The sequence below is a fragment of the Echinops telfairi genome, unplaced genomic scaffold, assembly GCF_000313985.2.
Source record: "Echinops telfairi isolate 266 unplaced genomic scaffold, ASM31398v2 ScPeMD7_7472;HRSCAF=8510, whole genome shotgun sequence".
Taxonomy (NCBI): domain Eukaryota; kingdom Metazoa; phylum Chordata; class Mammalia; order Afrosoricida; family Tenrecidae; genus Echinops; species Echinops telfairi.
In genome coordinates, this window is record NW_022111376.1 from 1,560,827 (window position 1) to 1,578,233 (window position 17,407).

The 17,407-nt window shown below is 47.4% G+C and overlaps 1 protein-coding gene across 1 annotated transcript in view; it reads left to right on the forward strand.

Moving 5' to 3' along the window:
- The window catches only part of MPP1 (MAGUK p55 scaffold protein 1), a 28,446-nt gene that overhangs the window by 5,224 nt on the left and 5,815 nt on the right, over positions 1–17,407 (forward strand). The window contains exons 2-7 of the mRNA XM_013008567.3: positions 1,581–1,718; positions 2,074–2,152; positions 3,716–3,801; positions 7,377–7,445; positions 12,251–12,447; positions 15,878–15,984. Of these exons, the coding sequence (XP_012864021.2) occupies positions 1,581–1,718; positions 2,074–2,152; positions 3,716–3,801; positions 7,377–7,445; positions 12,251–12,447; positions 15,878–15,984 (676 nt within the window). The remainder of the gene's footprint in view (positions 1–1,580; positions 1,719–2,073; positions 2,153–3,715; positions 3,802–7,376; positions 7,446–12,250; positions 12,448–15,877; positions 15,985–17,407) is intronic.

Consider the following 17,407-nt stretch of genomic DNA (forward strand, 5'->3'; position numbering starts at 1 on the left):
CCCTGCTAGTGCTGAGATGCTTGTTCGTTCACTGACTCAGCTTTCCTCCTGCAGTCGGCATCATTGCCTCTGTTTTGTGAGGTGGTGGACTTTGTGGACTGGTGTTGGGTTAATGGGTTAATGTACTTGTGGGCTTGGGCAGCATTGAGTTGGGATGTTTTCGTGATGCACATTTTCTTTGCATAAAACTCTCTCTTATACATGAGTCACTGTGGATTTGTTTCTCCAAAGTACCTAGACTAATACAAAGACCTAGCGCATCTTTGGGAGCAAAAATTAATATAAGACACTGTCTTATTTTCAGGGCAACAGGGTAGGAGGGAGAGGAGATTCTCAGTGTTCAGTCTGCGGTCGTGAGCCAGAACGACAGCCTCTCTGGAGATCCAGTATCTCTGTACCAGCAACCACAGTGATTGAGAACATGCACTTCTTTGGGTAGTTGGTATTTGGGGCATGAAGAAAAGTTTCATTAAGAGGAATGATGACTACTAGCATATTGATTAAGGGCAGAGTTGCCCAGCCCGTTGTTAAAAAATCCCGTCAATAAACTGTATACCTGAACAAGTTAAATTGGCAAAAGTTCTCTAATAAATTCCCAACACGGACCAGATAATAACAAGATTGCCTGCTGGGGCCGCTTCTGTACAGCCAACCATCCCCTGGGGTTCAGTTCTTTAGAGTCATGGTTTCACGAAGTGGCTTACAAATGCAGTAAGTGCTGCCACCTCCTGGTTTGTGGCCCAGTTCCTGAGGGCTTCAGAGCTGTGGCCAGCCCTCACTCTGCCTGCAGCAGTCTGGAATGACGCAGAGTCCGGCATAGGAGGAGGAAATAAGATGTGTGACTCACTGCCTCCAGGAACAAATGCCTCCTCTGTCCTGAGATCTGAAGAATTGGATGGTGCCTGGTTCCCATTGCTGACTATTTGGAAAGAGTGCTAATCACAAAGGGGGTGGGGGGTGGGGCAGTAAAAAGTCTTATTTCTTCAGGCTTTCAGGTGGCTGGATGAATGAATCCCTGCAACGATTGCCCTGGGATCATCTTTAAACTTTAAACCAAAAGCAAGCCCTGAAGTCATCTCACACAACCCAACAGTTTCCTTCAGCTCTCTTAAGAACTATCTAGATGGAATCCCACAGCTGGCAGCTGGACAGATTGGATAAGAGCCTTTGGGGGCAGGGAGCCGATGTCACTAGAGGAGGGACACCTCAGCAGAGGAGGGTGAGATGGTTGCACAACCCAAAGAACATCCTTGGCTGTCACCAGGCAACCATTTCAGGAGCCTGCCCGGCCTCGGGGGTTCTGGAAAGTCTGGAGCCCATGAGAATTTGAAATTCAGCTGTCTACCCCGCCTCCCCTCACACACACACTTTCTGATCAGTGTCACTAAATGGTCCACGTAGGAACTGTTGGATTGAGAGGTGTTTTTCTGTGTACATGCTAAACAACGGTAACAAAGGCAGTTTGACAATGTCAATAGCACACACAAGGAAAAGAGCACGGGATGGCAAACTTGTGAAATCCCTGTGGATTTCTGCCCTTCTTTCCTGTGCCAGACATGGCTGTTGTTTTGTTTTGACAGACAGCGGCGCACCAGCTGAATGCTGTGACGGAGGACATGTGCTCCAATGGGTCTGCTGCCCCAGACAGCCCTGCCACGAGGCAGGAGATGCGGAAAGTGCGCGTCATACAGTTTGAGAAGGTCACCGAGGAGCCCATGGTAACCCCACTGCTGTTTCCTGATCCACCGAGTCGGCACGGGGCCCAGAGGCAATGAAAAAGGCTATGCAGGGAGCTTGGGAAGCAACCGAGTCGTGGTGTCTCCTCCTCCCCACGCTCGTGGAGAATGAATGCCCCTCGGGTGGATGAGAAGTCACCTTAGGGTGTGTCAGAGAAGGGTTCAGTTCGACAGAGCCAAAGGCTTGTTTGCCCGTTTCCCAGCCCTCTTTTCTTTGGATGCGTAGGCCGAATAAAATCTTGATTTCTCCTAAAAAATAAACAAAGCAAAAAAACGTTTCAAAGAGACTTGGAAAAGGAGCTTAAACTAAAGCTTGCTGTTCCATTGTCAATTTCAGGGAATCACTCTGAAGCTGAATGAAAAACAGTCCTGCACGGTGGCCAGGATCCTGCATGGAGGCATGATTCACAGACAAGGTACTTTGCAGGGGCTCCTGTTCAGAGATGAGCCACTCATTCCCTGTTCAGCGGGGTGGGAGGGACCCTAGGGGTGCAGTGCTTAGAGTGCTAAGCTGCTAACCAGAAGGTCGGAAGTTCAAAGCCACCAGCCATTCCATGGGAGAAAGATGTGGCAGTCTGCTTCTGTAAGATTTGCAGCCTTAGAAACCCAGAGGGGCAGTTCTACTCTGCCCTGTAACATCATTGTGAGGTGGCTTTGACCTGATGGCTGTGGGTTTGGGTTTGTGGGTCCCTGGTGTGGGAAGAAGGAGTCTCAAACTCCCTGTTAGCTCAAGGCCTATTCCTAGAAGGTGGAGGTTAGGCGTGCTTCCAACCTTCTTTCCCGATTCTGACCCTCACTCTGGGTTTGAGCATCTATTGCAGTGGCTTCGCCAAATGCCCGGCCTGTACTTATCATAATGGAATTTATTAGGTTTCCAGGTTCAAGATCAGAAACTATCAGGATACAATTCTTCAGTCAGGCCAGTCTCTTCTCAGCCATGCCTACAGGCATGTCTCTCTCCGGCCTCAGCCTCTCAGCCACATGGGACCTTGACCTCTGCCCTGTTTCGGAACAATGTCATACAACCCTTGTAACTCTGTTTGAGAGACGGCAGAAAGGTACTCCACTGCACCAGTAAGCCTCAGCCTGAAGGTCCCAACTCTTACTCTGTGGCCTGGCCAAGCGAGCGTACTAGACAAGTACCCCCGTACCCCACTCTGAAAGCAAGCCTCCAGTGCAAAGGCCCTCACTGCTTCTCAATCATTTCTATGCGGTCACAGATCTTCATCTCTTGGATTAAGGAGGCTCATTCAACATAGGGATCTCAGGGTCCAAAGGATCCGCTTCCTTCCTGGCTCTTTTTGTAAATGGTAGTGAAATACTACTTCTTTTCTGCTTCTGGAATGGCTCATTTTAAGTCTAGTGAGATGACAAACGAACCAATCCCCGTGTTAGAGTTCCATCCATCCTATTTCCATTATGCCCCCCCTCCCCCATGAGTGTCATGGACCTTATATGAGCTTATAGTATTAGCACGCTTTATTAGTTCCCTTGGCGGGCCCCAAACCCCTCGCTTTTGCAAACTTCTGCCTAGTCATTTGGTGAGAATTAGTTACGAAGACAGTGGTTTCCCTACTGAGTGGGTGCTGAAATCCAGCTTTCACAGGCCGACAACCCCTGTAGGAGGTAGATACCACTCTTATACCAATTAGTTAGCATCTGAGCAATTCTTCCATGCCAGCCACGGCAGCAGACTGGAAAGGAGTGCGGATGGCACTGTGACTTAGGCATTGGGCTGCTAAGTGCAAGGTTCATGGTTCTAAGTCTCTAGCTGCTCTCAGGGAAGAAAGCAGAGTCTGTCTGCTCCCATAAAGATTCGTAGGCCTGGGGCCCGGAAACCCGAGATGAGGTCCCACCAGGCATCGGGAGCAGCTGAAGGGCAGCGGCCTGCCACGGTGAGGACGCACACACTGATTTCCTTGCTGTGGTATCTCAGGGGATAGTGACACTTTGTGGATTACTGTTTCATTCTGTGGCAGGTTCACTTCACGTGGGGGATGAAATCCTAGAGATCAATGGTACAAATGTGACAAATCACTCAGTTGATCAGCTCCAGAAGGCAATGGTAGGTTTTTTTTCTATGTTGCATTACACCTTCTATTGTCTCTGTGAAGTGTTGGGCCACATTGCTATCAGTGAACCTGATTTTCTGTCAAAATATTTTTGTCTTCTCGGTGCTAATACTTATTTGCTCTGCGACAGTAAGGAGATTTTTTTTTTTTCATTTAGTGAACATAAGAGATGGGGCAAATAAGCCAGGCACCAGATTGTCAAGTACCAAGGTGCTGGGCATTGTGTTTGGTGCTTATGCAAGATAATATCTCTTTTGCTTTGTGGTAGCTTATGTGATCTACGGGTTATCTAGAGCTGTGTGGCCTAATTATAAATCGTTTGCAATTTCCTAGATGGATTTCTGATTTTAAATTCTAATTTAATTTTGCTGTGGCTATATGATGCAAGGTGTATGATTTGAATCCTTTGAAATATGGTGAGAGGTTTTTAAAAAAAATCATTTTATTGGGGGCTTGTACAGCTCTTAACGCAATCCATGCATCCATCCATTGTATCAAGCATATTTGTACATTTGTTTCCCTCATCATTCTCAAAATATTTGCTTTCTACTTGAGCCCTCTGTATCAGCTCCTCATTTCCCCCCTCCCTCCCTCCCTCCCTCCATCCCTCATGAACCCTTGGTAATTTATAAATTGTTATTTTTTCATATTTTACACTGACCGCGGTCTCCCTTCACCGAGGGTTGTTTTATGGGCACCTTGGTGACTGTTCCATGTGAACTTGAAAAGACTGTATTTTGCTCGAACTTACTGTCTGTTTTCCTGGTGGTACATTTCATATAGGAATGGCAGAATGAGTAATAAGTGGGGATACAGTGATAGAATTTTCATGTTGCCATTTTCAAGTTAAGATGCCACTGTGAGTTAGAATAGACTCAATGTTGATTACTGTATATGGTCTAATTCCATTTTTGTCCAATAATTACACACACATACAGGACAGCAAGTAAAAAAGTATTGCTATACTGTATGAAAAAGGCTTGGAGACTCTCTGCCCTCCTCCAGCTACACAAAGGGAAAGAACCCATCTGCACACCAACCCAAGGCCAGTTGCCATTAGGCAGAGGTCAGATATGCCACCATCGGCTATCCTTCTGCCGCCCATTCTGACACCACCCGTTTCTGCCGTGGCGCTCTACTTCTCTATTATGTTCTAGAAGCCATTTCAATGGCCACACAGCACTAACATATGATACCTTCCTTTCTTAATGGGGCTTTCTTAGGGAAGCTAACATGTCACCACAAGTCAGGGCCAGTAAACAGAAAGGATGCAGTCACTGGTTCACAGCAGCGCCTCTCCTCAGCTAGCAACCAGCCAAGCCTTTCCCTCCGGGTCCTCAGTCTTGTAGCCATGTGTTCTCTTGGCTTCTGCCTCTGCGAGCCAGGAACCCCACTTGCCACTCCACCTCACTGTCTCACCTCTGCTCAGTAGCCCCTCTGCTCTGTCCCATGGTCTCTCTTCCATGGCCTCTGGTGCCTGAGGACTCAGCCTTCACCACTTTCAGCAGAGGAATGGCTTTGATAAAGGAGTGGTTTTTGTCTTTCATGAGACAATACCCCCCCAAGGAAGCAAAGGGTGCTGACTTGATTCACATCTTTTAGTAAGATGGGAACTCAAAATATGTCCCACTTTAATCCTGTCCATTAGCATAACAGGGAACTCCCTCTGAAATGGGGTTATAGCCACAGGCATAGGATATAGAATTTATAAAACATTACAAAAAGGAGTATGTATAAAAGATATGTATATTAAGATATTTCACTTCATAGACCCCACTCTGGGTCTTCTAGCCATGATCTCTTTAATATGTAAGCACACACAAAAAAATTAACTGCCCCGCACTTTTAGTTACACCTTCTACAATTACAATGTGACACTCTCCATTAACCCTGTTGACAATCACACTGGAATCATGTAATTCCACCAACATCTCCCCCCACCCTCTCTTTCCCAGACCCACCAGGGGGAAAGAACCCCGATGACCTGGTGGATTGCTCATTGAGCTATGAGCTGCAAGGTCAGCAGTTTGCAACCACCGCTTTCTGGGAGAAAAATGAGCTTTTCTATTTTAAAGATATGCAATCGTAGAGGCCCACAGGGACCGTTCATTGTCTGCTAAAGTCACTATGTATTGAAAGGGATGCAGTGGCTCTAAGGTGTTTTTTTTGTTTTTGTTTTTTTCCTTCAGTAGAGACCCTTCCTCACCTTACTCATTTTGCAGAGAAATGAAAGCAGGGAAGGCAACCATATACAATCACACAAAAATAACAGCACATCCGAAGGCCGGCCGGCCTCAGAATTCGCACCATTTGGTTCATACCGTATCAGCATGGCAGGCTTGGCATCCTCCTGGGATCCCAATTTTGTTCCTTTTAAACATTCTTTGAGTTTTGGGGTTAAAAAAAAGTGAGTGTAAAGGGGCAAGCTTAGAACCATCGGGTGGTGAGAGAAGGGTTCCCAGTGAAGTGACCACCCTTGGCGCATGAGCAGGTGCATTGCGATGGGGAGAGAGCCACCGTGCAACTGTCCTGGCCTTTCTCTCGACAGTGTCGTTTTCCAGTTTCCCAATACACTGTGTGACCTTCGGGAAAATCTATCAAGAGTAACCTTTGGGAATCCCAAGAAAGCAGCCACCATAACCATCTGAGCTGACTTCGGTCTTGAATTGCACTGACCACCAGCAGATCCCCTTGAGAGAGCGTGTCTGCAGTCAGCCACTGATGATGCACTCATGTTGACGCTCATTTGGTCTGGAAGAAATCCTTGCCCGTAGGAACTGGAACCCTAGTAGCAATGCTGTTTAAAATTATTTGTAATCATTGTATTGGGAGCTCTTACCCATATCATAACATTCCATGGTTCAATCCCATCAAGCAGTATTGTACAATCCCTACCACAGTCCATTTTAAAACATTTTCTTTTTGCTGAACTCCTTGGTATCAGCTCCCATTTATCTTCTCCCCCCCCACCCTACCCCGGAGGAACGCCCCCTTTTTGCCATATCTTACACAATCCATTATATCCATTCACATTACAATTCTCTTGTTTGATCCCATTGAGTGGGGTTATACAGTCATCAATGCTATCAGCTCCTTACTCCCTCCCCCTCCCCCTTCCCCTTTTCCTGTACCCTCAGGAACCGTTGCTCCTGTTACTGTTGCAGAAGGCTTATTTATCTTGCCTTGCATGTACTGAACAATCTAAATATACAAATGAACATACGCAAATCTGACATGATTAATGAGGTAAAACAAAAAGCATAATAGTAAGGGGAGGAAATATTAAGGAACTAGAAGATAGTTTTGTGGTTCATCAGTGCTATACTGAACCCTGGCTCTATCATCCCTTGAGTGTAGCCTTTCTGTGAGGGACTGTCCAGTTATCTTACAGGTGGATTTGGGGTCTCCACTATATCCATGCCCCTTCACATCAATTTGGTTGCTTGTCTTTGAACTTCTGATACCTCTCCCTGTCGGCACCTCTAGTAGCAGTACTTTTTTACTTACCCTTGTATACATTAATTAATCGTAGTGTTTCTTACCATTTTGTTTACTTTTTTTTCAATAGAAAGAAACGAAAGGAATAATCTCATTGAAAGTGATTCCCAACCAGCAAAATCGGCTTCCTGTACTACAGGTAGGTGGTGCTGTCTTTTCCTTTCCAATTGTGCTGGTGGCTGGATCCGGGTCCAGTGATGAAGTGTGGATCTTTGAGATTCGATTGAAAGAGATACAAGTCTGAGTTCAAAATATCTTCAGTCACCTGATGTTTGTGAGAAACCGGGATACTACGCAGCCACTGGTTTCTGCCTTCTACGCTGTATTTCTTCTTCATTCCCTCTAGACTAAGGTGACCAGATTTAAAGCGGGACACCGTGTGTGTGTGTGTGTGTGTGTGTGTGTGTGTGTGTGTGTGTGTGTTTTCTTGATTAAAAATTTGGTCTCTATAGACCAAATAGACCGTTCCCTAGCTTGTTGTGCATTCTTTCCAAAAATCGGGACTTTTTTAAAACGCCAAAAATCGGGACTGTCCCGCCAAAAGCGGAACATCTGGTCACCTTGCTCTAGACACATCTTAAATATAAATTGGAAAAACATAGATCGCTTGATCCACTTGCCTTGAGGCAGAAGCTCACGCGGACAGTAGAGAATCGGTCCGGGTGTGATCACGGTGTTAGATCTGCTCAGAAAGAACGTTGCCTCTTCGTAACGCATGTGAGAGGGAAGGGCTAATCAGTCCACAGAGGGTGGAGAGGCAGGACAGCTCCAAGCCAATGAAGACCTCGTTTACAGATGGGAAAATTCCAGCCATTATTGCATATAGGAACAAATCATCTTAGCAGTCGTCAAAAACAAAACCACCACTCACCATCATCGAGTGCATTCTGACTCCTAGCATCCTGCCCCGGTGGGCTTCCGAGGCCATTATTCTCTTTGGGAGTAGACACCCTCCTCTCTCCCCCATGGGGTGGCCTGGTGAATTTGAGCTGCTAGCCCTGCAGTTAGCAGCCCACCCCATCGCCCACTATGGCAGCCTGGCTTGCTCCTGGTCATCAGAGATGCAAATGAATATGTCGGAGATAACGATTTTCACCAAGCTAATTGGCCAAAGCTCCACAGTGATGACAAAGCCCAGTGATGAATCATGCTCACAAACACATTTCTGAACGCTTACTCACAATGCATTGAGGCCTTCCATGTGTAAATTAGAGTGCTAGCAAATGGGTGCGTTCGTCATCTGCTGGGAGAGTGAGCTGCACATGCTCAGAAATAGGCCAGACGGAACTTGGCCAAATGGCTGAGGAAGAAGGAAGGTGTTTTCCAAAAGCGAATTGTGAAGTTTCCATCACAGGTTCTTTACAGTGACTTATAGTGCGATGGCATCATTTTCTTTTCAAGGAAACTTTTCATTGATGGCTGTGTGAGTGTGTGTTGGGGGTGGGGGTGGGCAGCAGGGGGCGGCGGCTGTGAGTGTACAGGAAACAACACTCAGCTTTGTACGATTCGATGCCTTTTTGCAAACAGAACAGCCCTTGGTGAATTCCTTGGTGCCTGGTTTCTGTCACTGTTATTCTCGAGGGTGAGATGATGCACGTCGCTGTTCCATGGTGGAAGCATTGTTGCAATGGACTCGCCCATTCTGCTGTTGACAGATGTCAAGTCTCTGACGCAAGTTTCTGTTGGTCCCTCCCTCACTGCCGTTGACACGCCCTGACCCTGCTGCACAGAGCAGACCTGCTCCTTTGGCTGTTCATCTTTCAGGGAGCAGAAAGCCTTATCATTGGCCCGGGGCTTCAAAACGATTGACCTTCCAGTTGGCAGCCCAGCATGTTACCCACGACACCACCAGGACTCTGGGAACGTCCTTGGGTCACGGACATGGTTCGTGTTCAAGTGCTCACTGAAGGACCACAGCTCCAAAGATAGCAGCCCAGGAAACCCGACCAAGTCGCTTGACAGCTTCCTTGAGTTGGAATTGCCGGCAACAAATCCCAGACACCTGGGAGCGGAATTGCCAGCGAGCAACTAGTTTCCTTTCCCAACTGCGCTGTGCAAGAGCTCCTGCCAGTTGTCCCCAAACACTTAGAACTGTCTGATTGTCCCCCTCTATCTGAGTCATGTTGGTGGGAATGTGGTGTGTTGAATCAGCGCCAGGGCTTTTCTTTCTCCTGTGGAGCTGATGGTGGGTTTGAACTGTCCACCAATAGTTAGCAGCTGAGCACTTCACTGGTGCATGCCCTGGTACCCCTAGTGGGTAGGTAGCCGTTTTTAAGTTTGTGATTCAATTTGCATTTATCTGATCGATGCAATTTAAAAAAATTAAATAATCACTTTATTAGGGGCTCATACAACTCATCACAATTCGTACAAACATCATTTGTGTCCAACACATTAGTACATATGTTGACTTCATTCTCACAACACCCGCTTTCCACCCAAGCCCTTGGTGTCAGCTCATTTTTCCCCCTCCCTCCCCGGTCCCCCCTCCCCCTGAACCCTTGATAATTTAGAAATTATTATTATTTTATCTGATACAATTTTTATATTTGAAAATTCTATTTGGATATCCTCTGATGTTCTAGGTGTTTGGGGTTGTTATGCTTGTACTAGCTTTTAGTGAGTACGAATTGTTTGTTTACATGAAATCCTATATACTTTAAAAAAACGATGAATGCTTTCTATGTCTTATTAGAAAATATTTCACTTATAACACATTCAAGAAGCTATTTTTTCGCATTTGCATCGACAACCCACCTGCATTGGCTTATTGTGTGTGGAGGAAGATAAGGGGTCAAAAAATCCATCCTGTTTTCCAGGCCGATATCCCTGAACTCAGCATCATTTATTGAAATAACCACCTCTGTCCTAAACCATATGGGGGGGTCTGTTTCTGAACTCTCTACAGGGCAGAGGTGTCTTCAAAAGCTTCTTGGACAATAATAAACTAGAAGAGAGAAATGAGCAACAGAAAATTTCTCAACATAAGCACTTGTACACAGGATACTACCAGCCATTATTTAGTCTATCCCTCAAGAACCAAGGGGCTTGGAGCTTGAACTGGCCAATGTATTGACTCATAGGTCCCCTTTGACTATTTGTTAAGATGATGAAAAAGAGTCCGAAGGAGCCAAATCAGGATTGTCAGGTGGATGCCTAATGAGTTCCCATCAAAACTCACAGAACTGCGCTTGTTTGATGAGAGGACCTGAGTAGAAGTATTGTCCTGGCAGAGAAGGACACCTGGGCATTTTTCTGCTAAAGCTTTAGCTAAATTTCGCAAACACAGATGTTCTTATTCCAGAAAGTCAATAAGAAAACCCCCTTGAGTATCCCCGCAAAACATGTCATGACCTTTTGAGGAAAGGGCAGAAGGGAGGATGTCACATTTGATGCCCTCAGGCTCCCAAGGCTCTTTGCCACAAGGCAAAGGTGAGATCTTCCATCCTTCTTAACCCAATTCTAACACCAGCCATTGCTCCTGTCCCGGGGTACTTTCCATTCTCCACACCAGGGGTCCTCAAACTATGGCCTGCGGGCCACATGCGGCCAGCCGAGGACATCTATCCAGCCGGGTGTGTTCCACCTTTTGTTTTTCACTTCAAAATAAGCTATGTGCAGTGTACATAGAAATTTGGTCATAGATTTTTTTAAAACTATAGTCCGGCCCTCCAATGGGGCTGAGGAACACTGAACTGGCCCCCCTGTTTAAAAAGTTTGAGGACCCCTGCTCCACACTCCACCTTTCACCTTGGTTCTAGAATTCCTTGCAGTGGCCACACAGAATTCAGACGGTGCTCACAGGACGGGTTTCATCAGGAAGTTAACGGGATACAACTGTTGAGTCAGGACAGCTTTTTCCTCCGTCGGGCCCACAGGCAGGCCTCTCTGGATCTTGGAGTCCAAGAGATGTGTTCCACTCCTGGCTCTTCTCTGTGGCTGGGAGTGAGGTGCTCCTATTCCCCGCCCCCCAACTCCCGGACCCAGAGCCGGGCCATTGTCTACCCAGCTGGATGGCAATCACAATGAACTCTGTTGAGGATCACTCCCAACGGAGTCAGAATCCACTCGGTAGCGTCCCCTACCAGCAGGCGGAAAGCTTGCTCAACTTTTATTTTTCACTCAATTGTGTCAGCTGGACCAATGGAGATGGCTATTGTTGCTGCTGTTAACCATCAATCCTCTTAATTAGATAAATTGGTTCCTTGTATGTCAATGTGGGTGGTCGACTGCAGCAGGCTTCACTGTCAACACCATCATATCCTTTCTTAAAGAAAACAAGTTCTTCATTGGTAAAGTGCCAATTCCCTTAGAGATGGCATCTGCATGGACTCGCAGGAAAGCAGCAGTGAGTGCACCATTTATCCCTAGCATGGGCTGCTGGTTCTCGCTCTTTTCAAATGGGTGTCTCACCCATCTCAGTACCTCAAACTAGAACCTGTTCTGATAGGTTACATATTCATACTGTCAAACAGTCTGCTAGGAAAGAGCTCCAAAGTTTACTGAACATGCTATTGCCTGTAATCACTCCTGAATACCCCATGTATTGGGAGAGGCCTGCTCTTAGGCCGTAATTCTATCCCCATCTCCCACTGGCTCCTCGGAAACTCGGTGAGCATGAAGAACTGCCTTAGGCCCTTAGCCATCACCATTCTCGCCTGCAGTCATTTCTTGAGTGCAGTTAGGTGAAGCCCACGGCTGCTAGAACCACACACAGTGAATCCCATGGCTGCTGGGAGACCACACGCACGCGCGCACGCACGCACGCACGCACGCACGCACGCATGCGCGCGCTCGTGGGCTTTATGCTTGCTGAGACTAAGGTGGTGCGGCTGCGAGCCTTCTCATTCTGCAGACGGGGCCTCTGAGCAAATTGGAGGCGATGACCTGCCCTTGGATCTTGTCCCCTGCAGCGGTCTTACCCGTGCCTGCCTTCTTCCTCAGATGTTCATGAGAGCGCAGTTTGACTACGATCCCCAAAAGGACAATCTGATCCCTTGCAAGGAAGCGGGACTGAAGTTCGTGACTGGGGACATCATCCAGATCATCAACAAGGATGATAGCAACTGGTGGCAGGGCCGGGTGGAAGGCTCTTCCAAGGAATCGGCAGGATTGATCCCTTCTCCCGAGCTGCAGGAATGGTGAGCTGCTTTGCCAGAACTCTAACCTGTCGGTGTTGCTAAAAAGTCACGCCATCTCATAATTCTGTCATCTTGTGTGTGGCTTCTCTTTCTCCACCTACCTTCGTTGGCATAAGGGACATATGTGAGTTAGCATCTGGGCCTTAGCAGATGAGGGGAGGAGGGTCTGAGAGAGGATGGGAGAGGAAAGGATCTGTGTGTTTGTGTGTGTGTGTGTGTGTGTGTGTGTGTACGTACGTGCACACACACATGCATGGGCACATGCCACTGAGCAGCCATTCAGGGAAGACAGCAAGGTCGAGTAGGGAACTAGAGCGCGTAGTGTAGGCTGGGCAGAGGCCAGGCTGGGGCGGGTTCAAGAGAGACCTAGTACAGATAGCCTTATTTCGGGAGATTTTCTCTAAAGGGAGGGAACAAAGATATACTAGCCACCGGGCAAAGCAGCATCAGTAAGTGGTGATTTGACGGAGTTGGGAGCTGTTTTTTTTAAACAGGAAAAATGAGTTTGTATGTTTGTGTGCTAACAGGCTGATCCAATAGAAAAAGAAAGCCCTCCCTGTACACAGACAGAAACGTGCTTCTGGTTGTACTCTCCCAGAGTGGTTAAATGGACATACATGGGTAACATATAAGGGGTTACATCCCCCTCACACACACAAAAAAGCTCTGTTGAGTATAGCTTTTGTAGTACACATTTTTCCCTGCTAGGCAAGCATCTAGTAACTGGCTCTGAGTTAGTGCACCCAGTGGTGTTGCCTGAGAAGGTTCTCTGGTCACATTGCATTGTTTGTGTGAAAGCAGTTTCACTCGAATCTCGTTTTTTATGATGACTGATTTAAGAGAACAGCGTGCGGCTGTGAGATTTTGTTTCAGGCTCGAGCAAAATGCTGCAGAAACTGTTGTGATGTTGAATGCCCCTTACAAGGACAGTGCTGTGGGAAAAACTCGTGTCTACCATAACCCAGAGCCCCCACCATGACTCCCATTGTTGGTGTCAACTATGCATGCGGAGTGATTCACAGTGACCCTGGTACAGCAGCGACATGCTGCCCAGTCCTGCATCCGCCTCCAGAATCATGGCTATGCCGGAGCCCATTGCTGCAGCCACTCTGTCCGTCCATCTCGCTGAGGGTCTTCCTCTCCTTTGCTGCCCCTCGACTTTGCCAGGCGGGATGTGCTTCTGCAGGGCCTGGTTTCTCCTCACAGTATGTCCAAAGAACGAGAGAGAAAGCCTCACTATGCTCACTTCTAAGGAGTGTTCTGACTGTGCTTCTTCCAAGACAGATGTGTTTCTTCTTCTGGCCATCCGGGGTCTGTTCCCTGCTCTGCCCCAGCGCCATCGTTCGAACGCAGCCGTTCGTCCTCTTGAGTCATTGTCTAGAAAACACTCTGACTGGCTTGCCTTAGTCCTCAAAGTGACATCTTTGCTTCTTGACACTTTAAAGAGGCCTTTGGCAGCAGATTTGCTCAGTGTAAAGCATCACTTGATGGTGTGTGTGCGTGTGTGTGTGTGTGTGTGTGTGTGTGTGTGTGTTTAAATGCTGCTTCCACGGGCATTGACTATGGATCCAAGTTTGACAACTTCAAACTCTTCTCCTCTTAGCATGCTGTGGCTTCATTGCTCCAGTTGTGAGGACCTTTTTCTCCTTTCTGTTGAGGTGTAATTGATACTGAAGACCCTAGTCTTTCATCTTCACCAGGAAAGGGCTTCCGGTCCCCTTCACTTTAAACCAGGTGGTGTCACTGGCATATTGCACGTGGTTAAAATGGGCGGCTTCCTCCGGTCCTGATGCCTCATCCTTCTTCATGTCAGCCAGCATACAGATTGCAAAAGTCTGGTGAGAGGCTACAACCCTGACGCGCACCTTCCCCAATGTTAACCCCCCAGTTTTCCCTGGTTCTGTTCACACAACGAAGTTCCCATTCTGTTCAATATTATCCGTAATTGGTTATGAGCCATATCGCCACTTTCCTTTGCATACTCAGTAAGACACAGGTCGACATCTTTCTGGTAGTCTCTGCTTTTAGCCCAGATCCATCTGATGCCGACCAGGATATCCCTTGTTCCTGGGCCTCTTCTGTACCCAGCCTGAATGTCTGACCCTGCCACTGGTATTGCCTAAACCATTTTTTTAATTCAGCAAAAACCAACTTGGCCATGATATTAACCGTTGTTGTTTTTAGGTGCCACCGAGTCGGTTGCAACCCATAACGACCCTCTGCGCAAGAGAAGGAAACACTGCCTGCTCCTCACCATCGATTAAAATACTCTCGTTTGACATTTTCTGTTCAGCTCCATGATGTCATTTATATTTGAGAGCAATTTCAGAGTCTTTTCTGACACCTATGTTGGTCTTTTCTTTCTGTCCTATGTTTTCAATGACCTTTGGTTTCCCTAATGTGCGCCGTCCGCCCACATCTCTTCTGGTCTTCTGTCATCGGTGTCAAAGCTGTTCTTCAGATGGTCTCTGAACTCATTTGGCTGGTGTGACTGAGCTTCTCCATCATCTCTTTCCACAGATGTAGTCGATTTGCTTCTTGTTTCTTGCATCCAGCAAGGTCCACGTGTACAGCTGCCATTTCTGTTAAAACAAGGTGTTCGCAATGACTAGGTCAGTGGCGTTGTAAAATTCTATCATGTGGCCCTCAGACTTATTTCTATCACTAAGGCCGTATTTTCCAACTGTTGATTCTTCTTCCTCACCCCCCTCTAACTTTCACATTCTAGTCACCAGTATGTATCAATGCAACTTGATTGCACCTTTGATCAATTTCAGACTGCAGACATTTGTTTAAAAAAATTTCAGTTTCTTCATCTTTAGCAGTAGTGGCTGGTGCATAACTTTGTGTAACAGTCCTTTTAACTGATTTCCTTGTAGGTGTTTGCATATTAGCCTTTCACTGACAGCATAGTACTTCAGAATTGACTATGAAATGTTCCTCTTGACACTGAATGTGCTGTCATTCCTTCTGAATTTTCCATTGCCAGCATAGTGGGCCATATGGTCACATCAGCCCCCTTTAGCTCGCTGCTACCTGGGATATTGATCTTCAAGCACGCCATTTCACTTTTTACAACTTCCAGTTGTCCTGGTTTCCTATTTCATCCAATACACCTTGTGGAGATTCATGGATGCGAGCTTGCAGCCTTTCCCTCTCATTCTCAGTCAGGCCACATCAGCTGGTGAAGGTCCCTAGAGCTGTAATTCACCCACACCATGAAGGTTGCCTGTACTTGGCGCTGTACTTTGACTTACTGTTTGCTTCGGGGCATGGAGATGGAGACCGTGGGGACGACTGCCTTTGGTTTCAGAAGTGCCAGGAAGATGGTGATCTCTCTGAGACACTGTGTGCACAAAGGAGAGAGGGCCCCGGCGCAGCAGTCCCAGGACTGGACGACCTTCTGAGCGCTACCGTTTTCTCTCACTAGGCGAGTGGCAAGTGTGGCTCAGTCGGCTCCAAGTGAAGCTCCGAGCTGCAGCCCCTTTGGGAAGAAGAAGAAGTACAAAGACAAGTATCTGGCAAAACACAGTGCAAGTAAGTTTCCCAGGCTTGTCCTCTTCGTGGGCCTTGGCAGCCAGCATCTGGCATATTTCCCCAGCCTCTTCACCATCCAGACTCATGGCCGTTAAGGGGATGTCAGCTCATAGCCACCATAGGCAGACCTGCCCCCGTGAGTTTCCGAGGCTGTGACTCTTTACAGGAGTAGAAAGCCCCATCTTTCTCCCTTGGAGTGGCTGGTGGTTTTGAACTACAGACCCTGGAGTTAGCAGGCCAATGTATAACTGCTACACCACTGTGGTTGGAATCACAATATACTGAAATTCTAAATGGGTCCAAGCGGGTCTCAGAATAGAAAATGAATAATTGACCATTAATTAAGTGCCTGCATTCTGTTGGAGCAAATCACAGATGCCTGAAATCGCTCAACAGGGAAGTCGGGCTGCAGTGGCACTGGTGGGTGAGGGGAAGTGGACCAAGAATTCGGGCAAGATCAGAGAGTCTCTGTATTGTTCCCAGTGCTTGTGTGTTCACTTCCTGTACCTCTTACCCTGACAACAGAGTTTCACAAGAGGCATCAGGCATGTGTGGAGGGGACAAACCACTTAACCGCTGTCAAATGAAAATCACAGTGGCCACCCCTTACAGTGAAGAGTCTGCGGTAGAACAGTGCCGCCCGCCCATGGCCTGACATGCAGTAGACATTCAGCATGCACATATTCTCTCCCCTCTGGCTTTTCCCTGTTTCCTCAAATTGTCTCCCCTTTTAAAATTTTGTGAAACATTGGACCCGGCCCATCGGAGGGGCAGGGCCGCAGGGCTCCGTGAGGCTGACCAGGAAGAGGTCCCAAGATAGCCAGAGTTGGGGCTCCAGTTGGCTGACTCAGCTCCTGGTGTGCCCTTGTTGCCCTTGCCAACTGCCAGTGAAAAGATAGGAGACCCAAAGGCCCTGGGGTGGAACCGTGAAGCTTACTGCACCCTCCATAGAAGTCTTAAGAATTGTTCTTTTCGTGTAGTGGGAGGTTTATAGTGGGGAGAAGCAGGGTGATGTTTCTTGGACAATTTCTCGTAATGGCACCAGCTCAGAACCTCTGAACCAAGGAGACAAGCTTGCTTCTGCAGAGAAACACTCGATTACCAAATCTCCAGCCTGGAGTGGGCTGTCGGCACTCAGGACCACAGGGATGCTTCAGCCGTGCTGGAAAGTCAGCACCAGCTAGTGGCCTTTCTAGCCGAGTTTCTGAACAGCAACAGAAAATCGAAAATCACCATGCATTTGAGTGCAGAAAAGCTCCCAGAGGAAACCGAGTTAAACGATTCCATTAGCATCGTTCCTCCACGCTGTGTCTTTTTTCTATTTTTTAACATTCCTGAAATCAACATTGGGCCGCTAACTGGGAAGTCGGCTGTTCCAAACCTCCAGCCACTCCATGAAAGAAAGATGGAGCAGTCAGCTCCT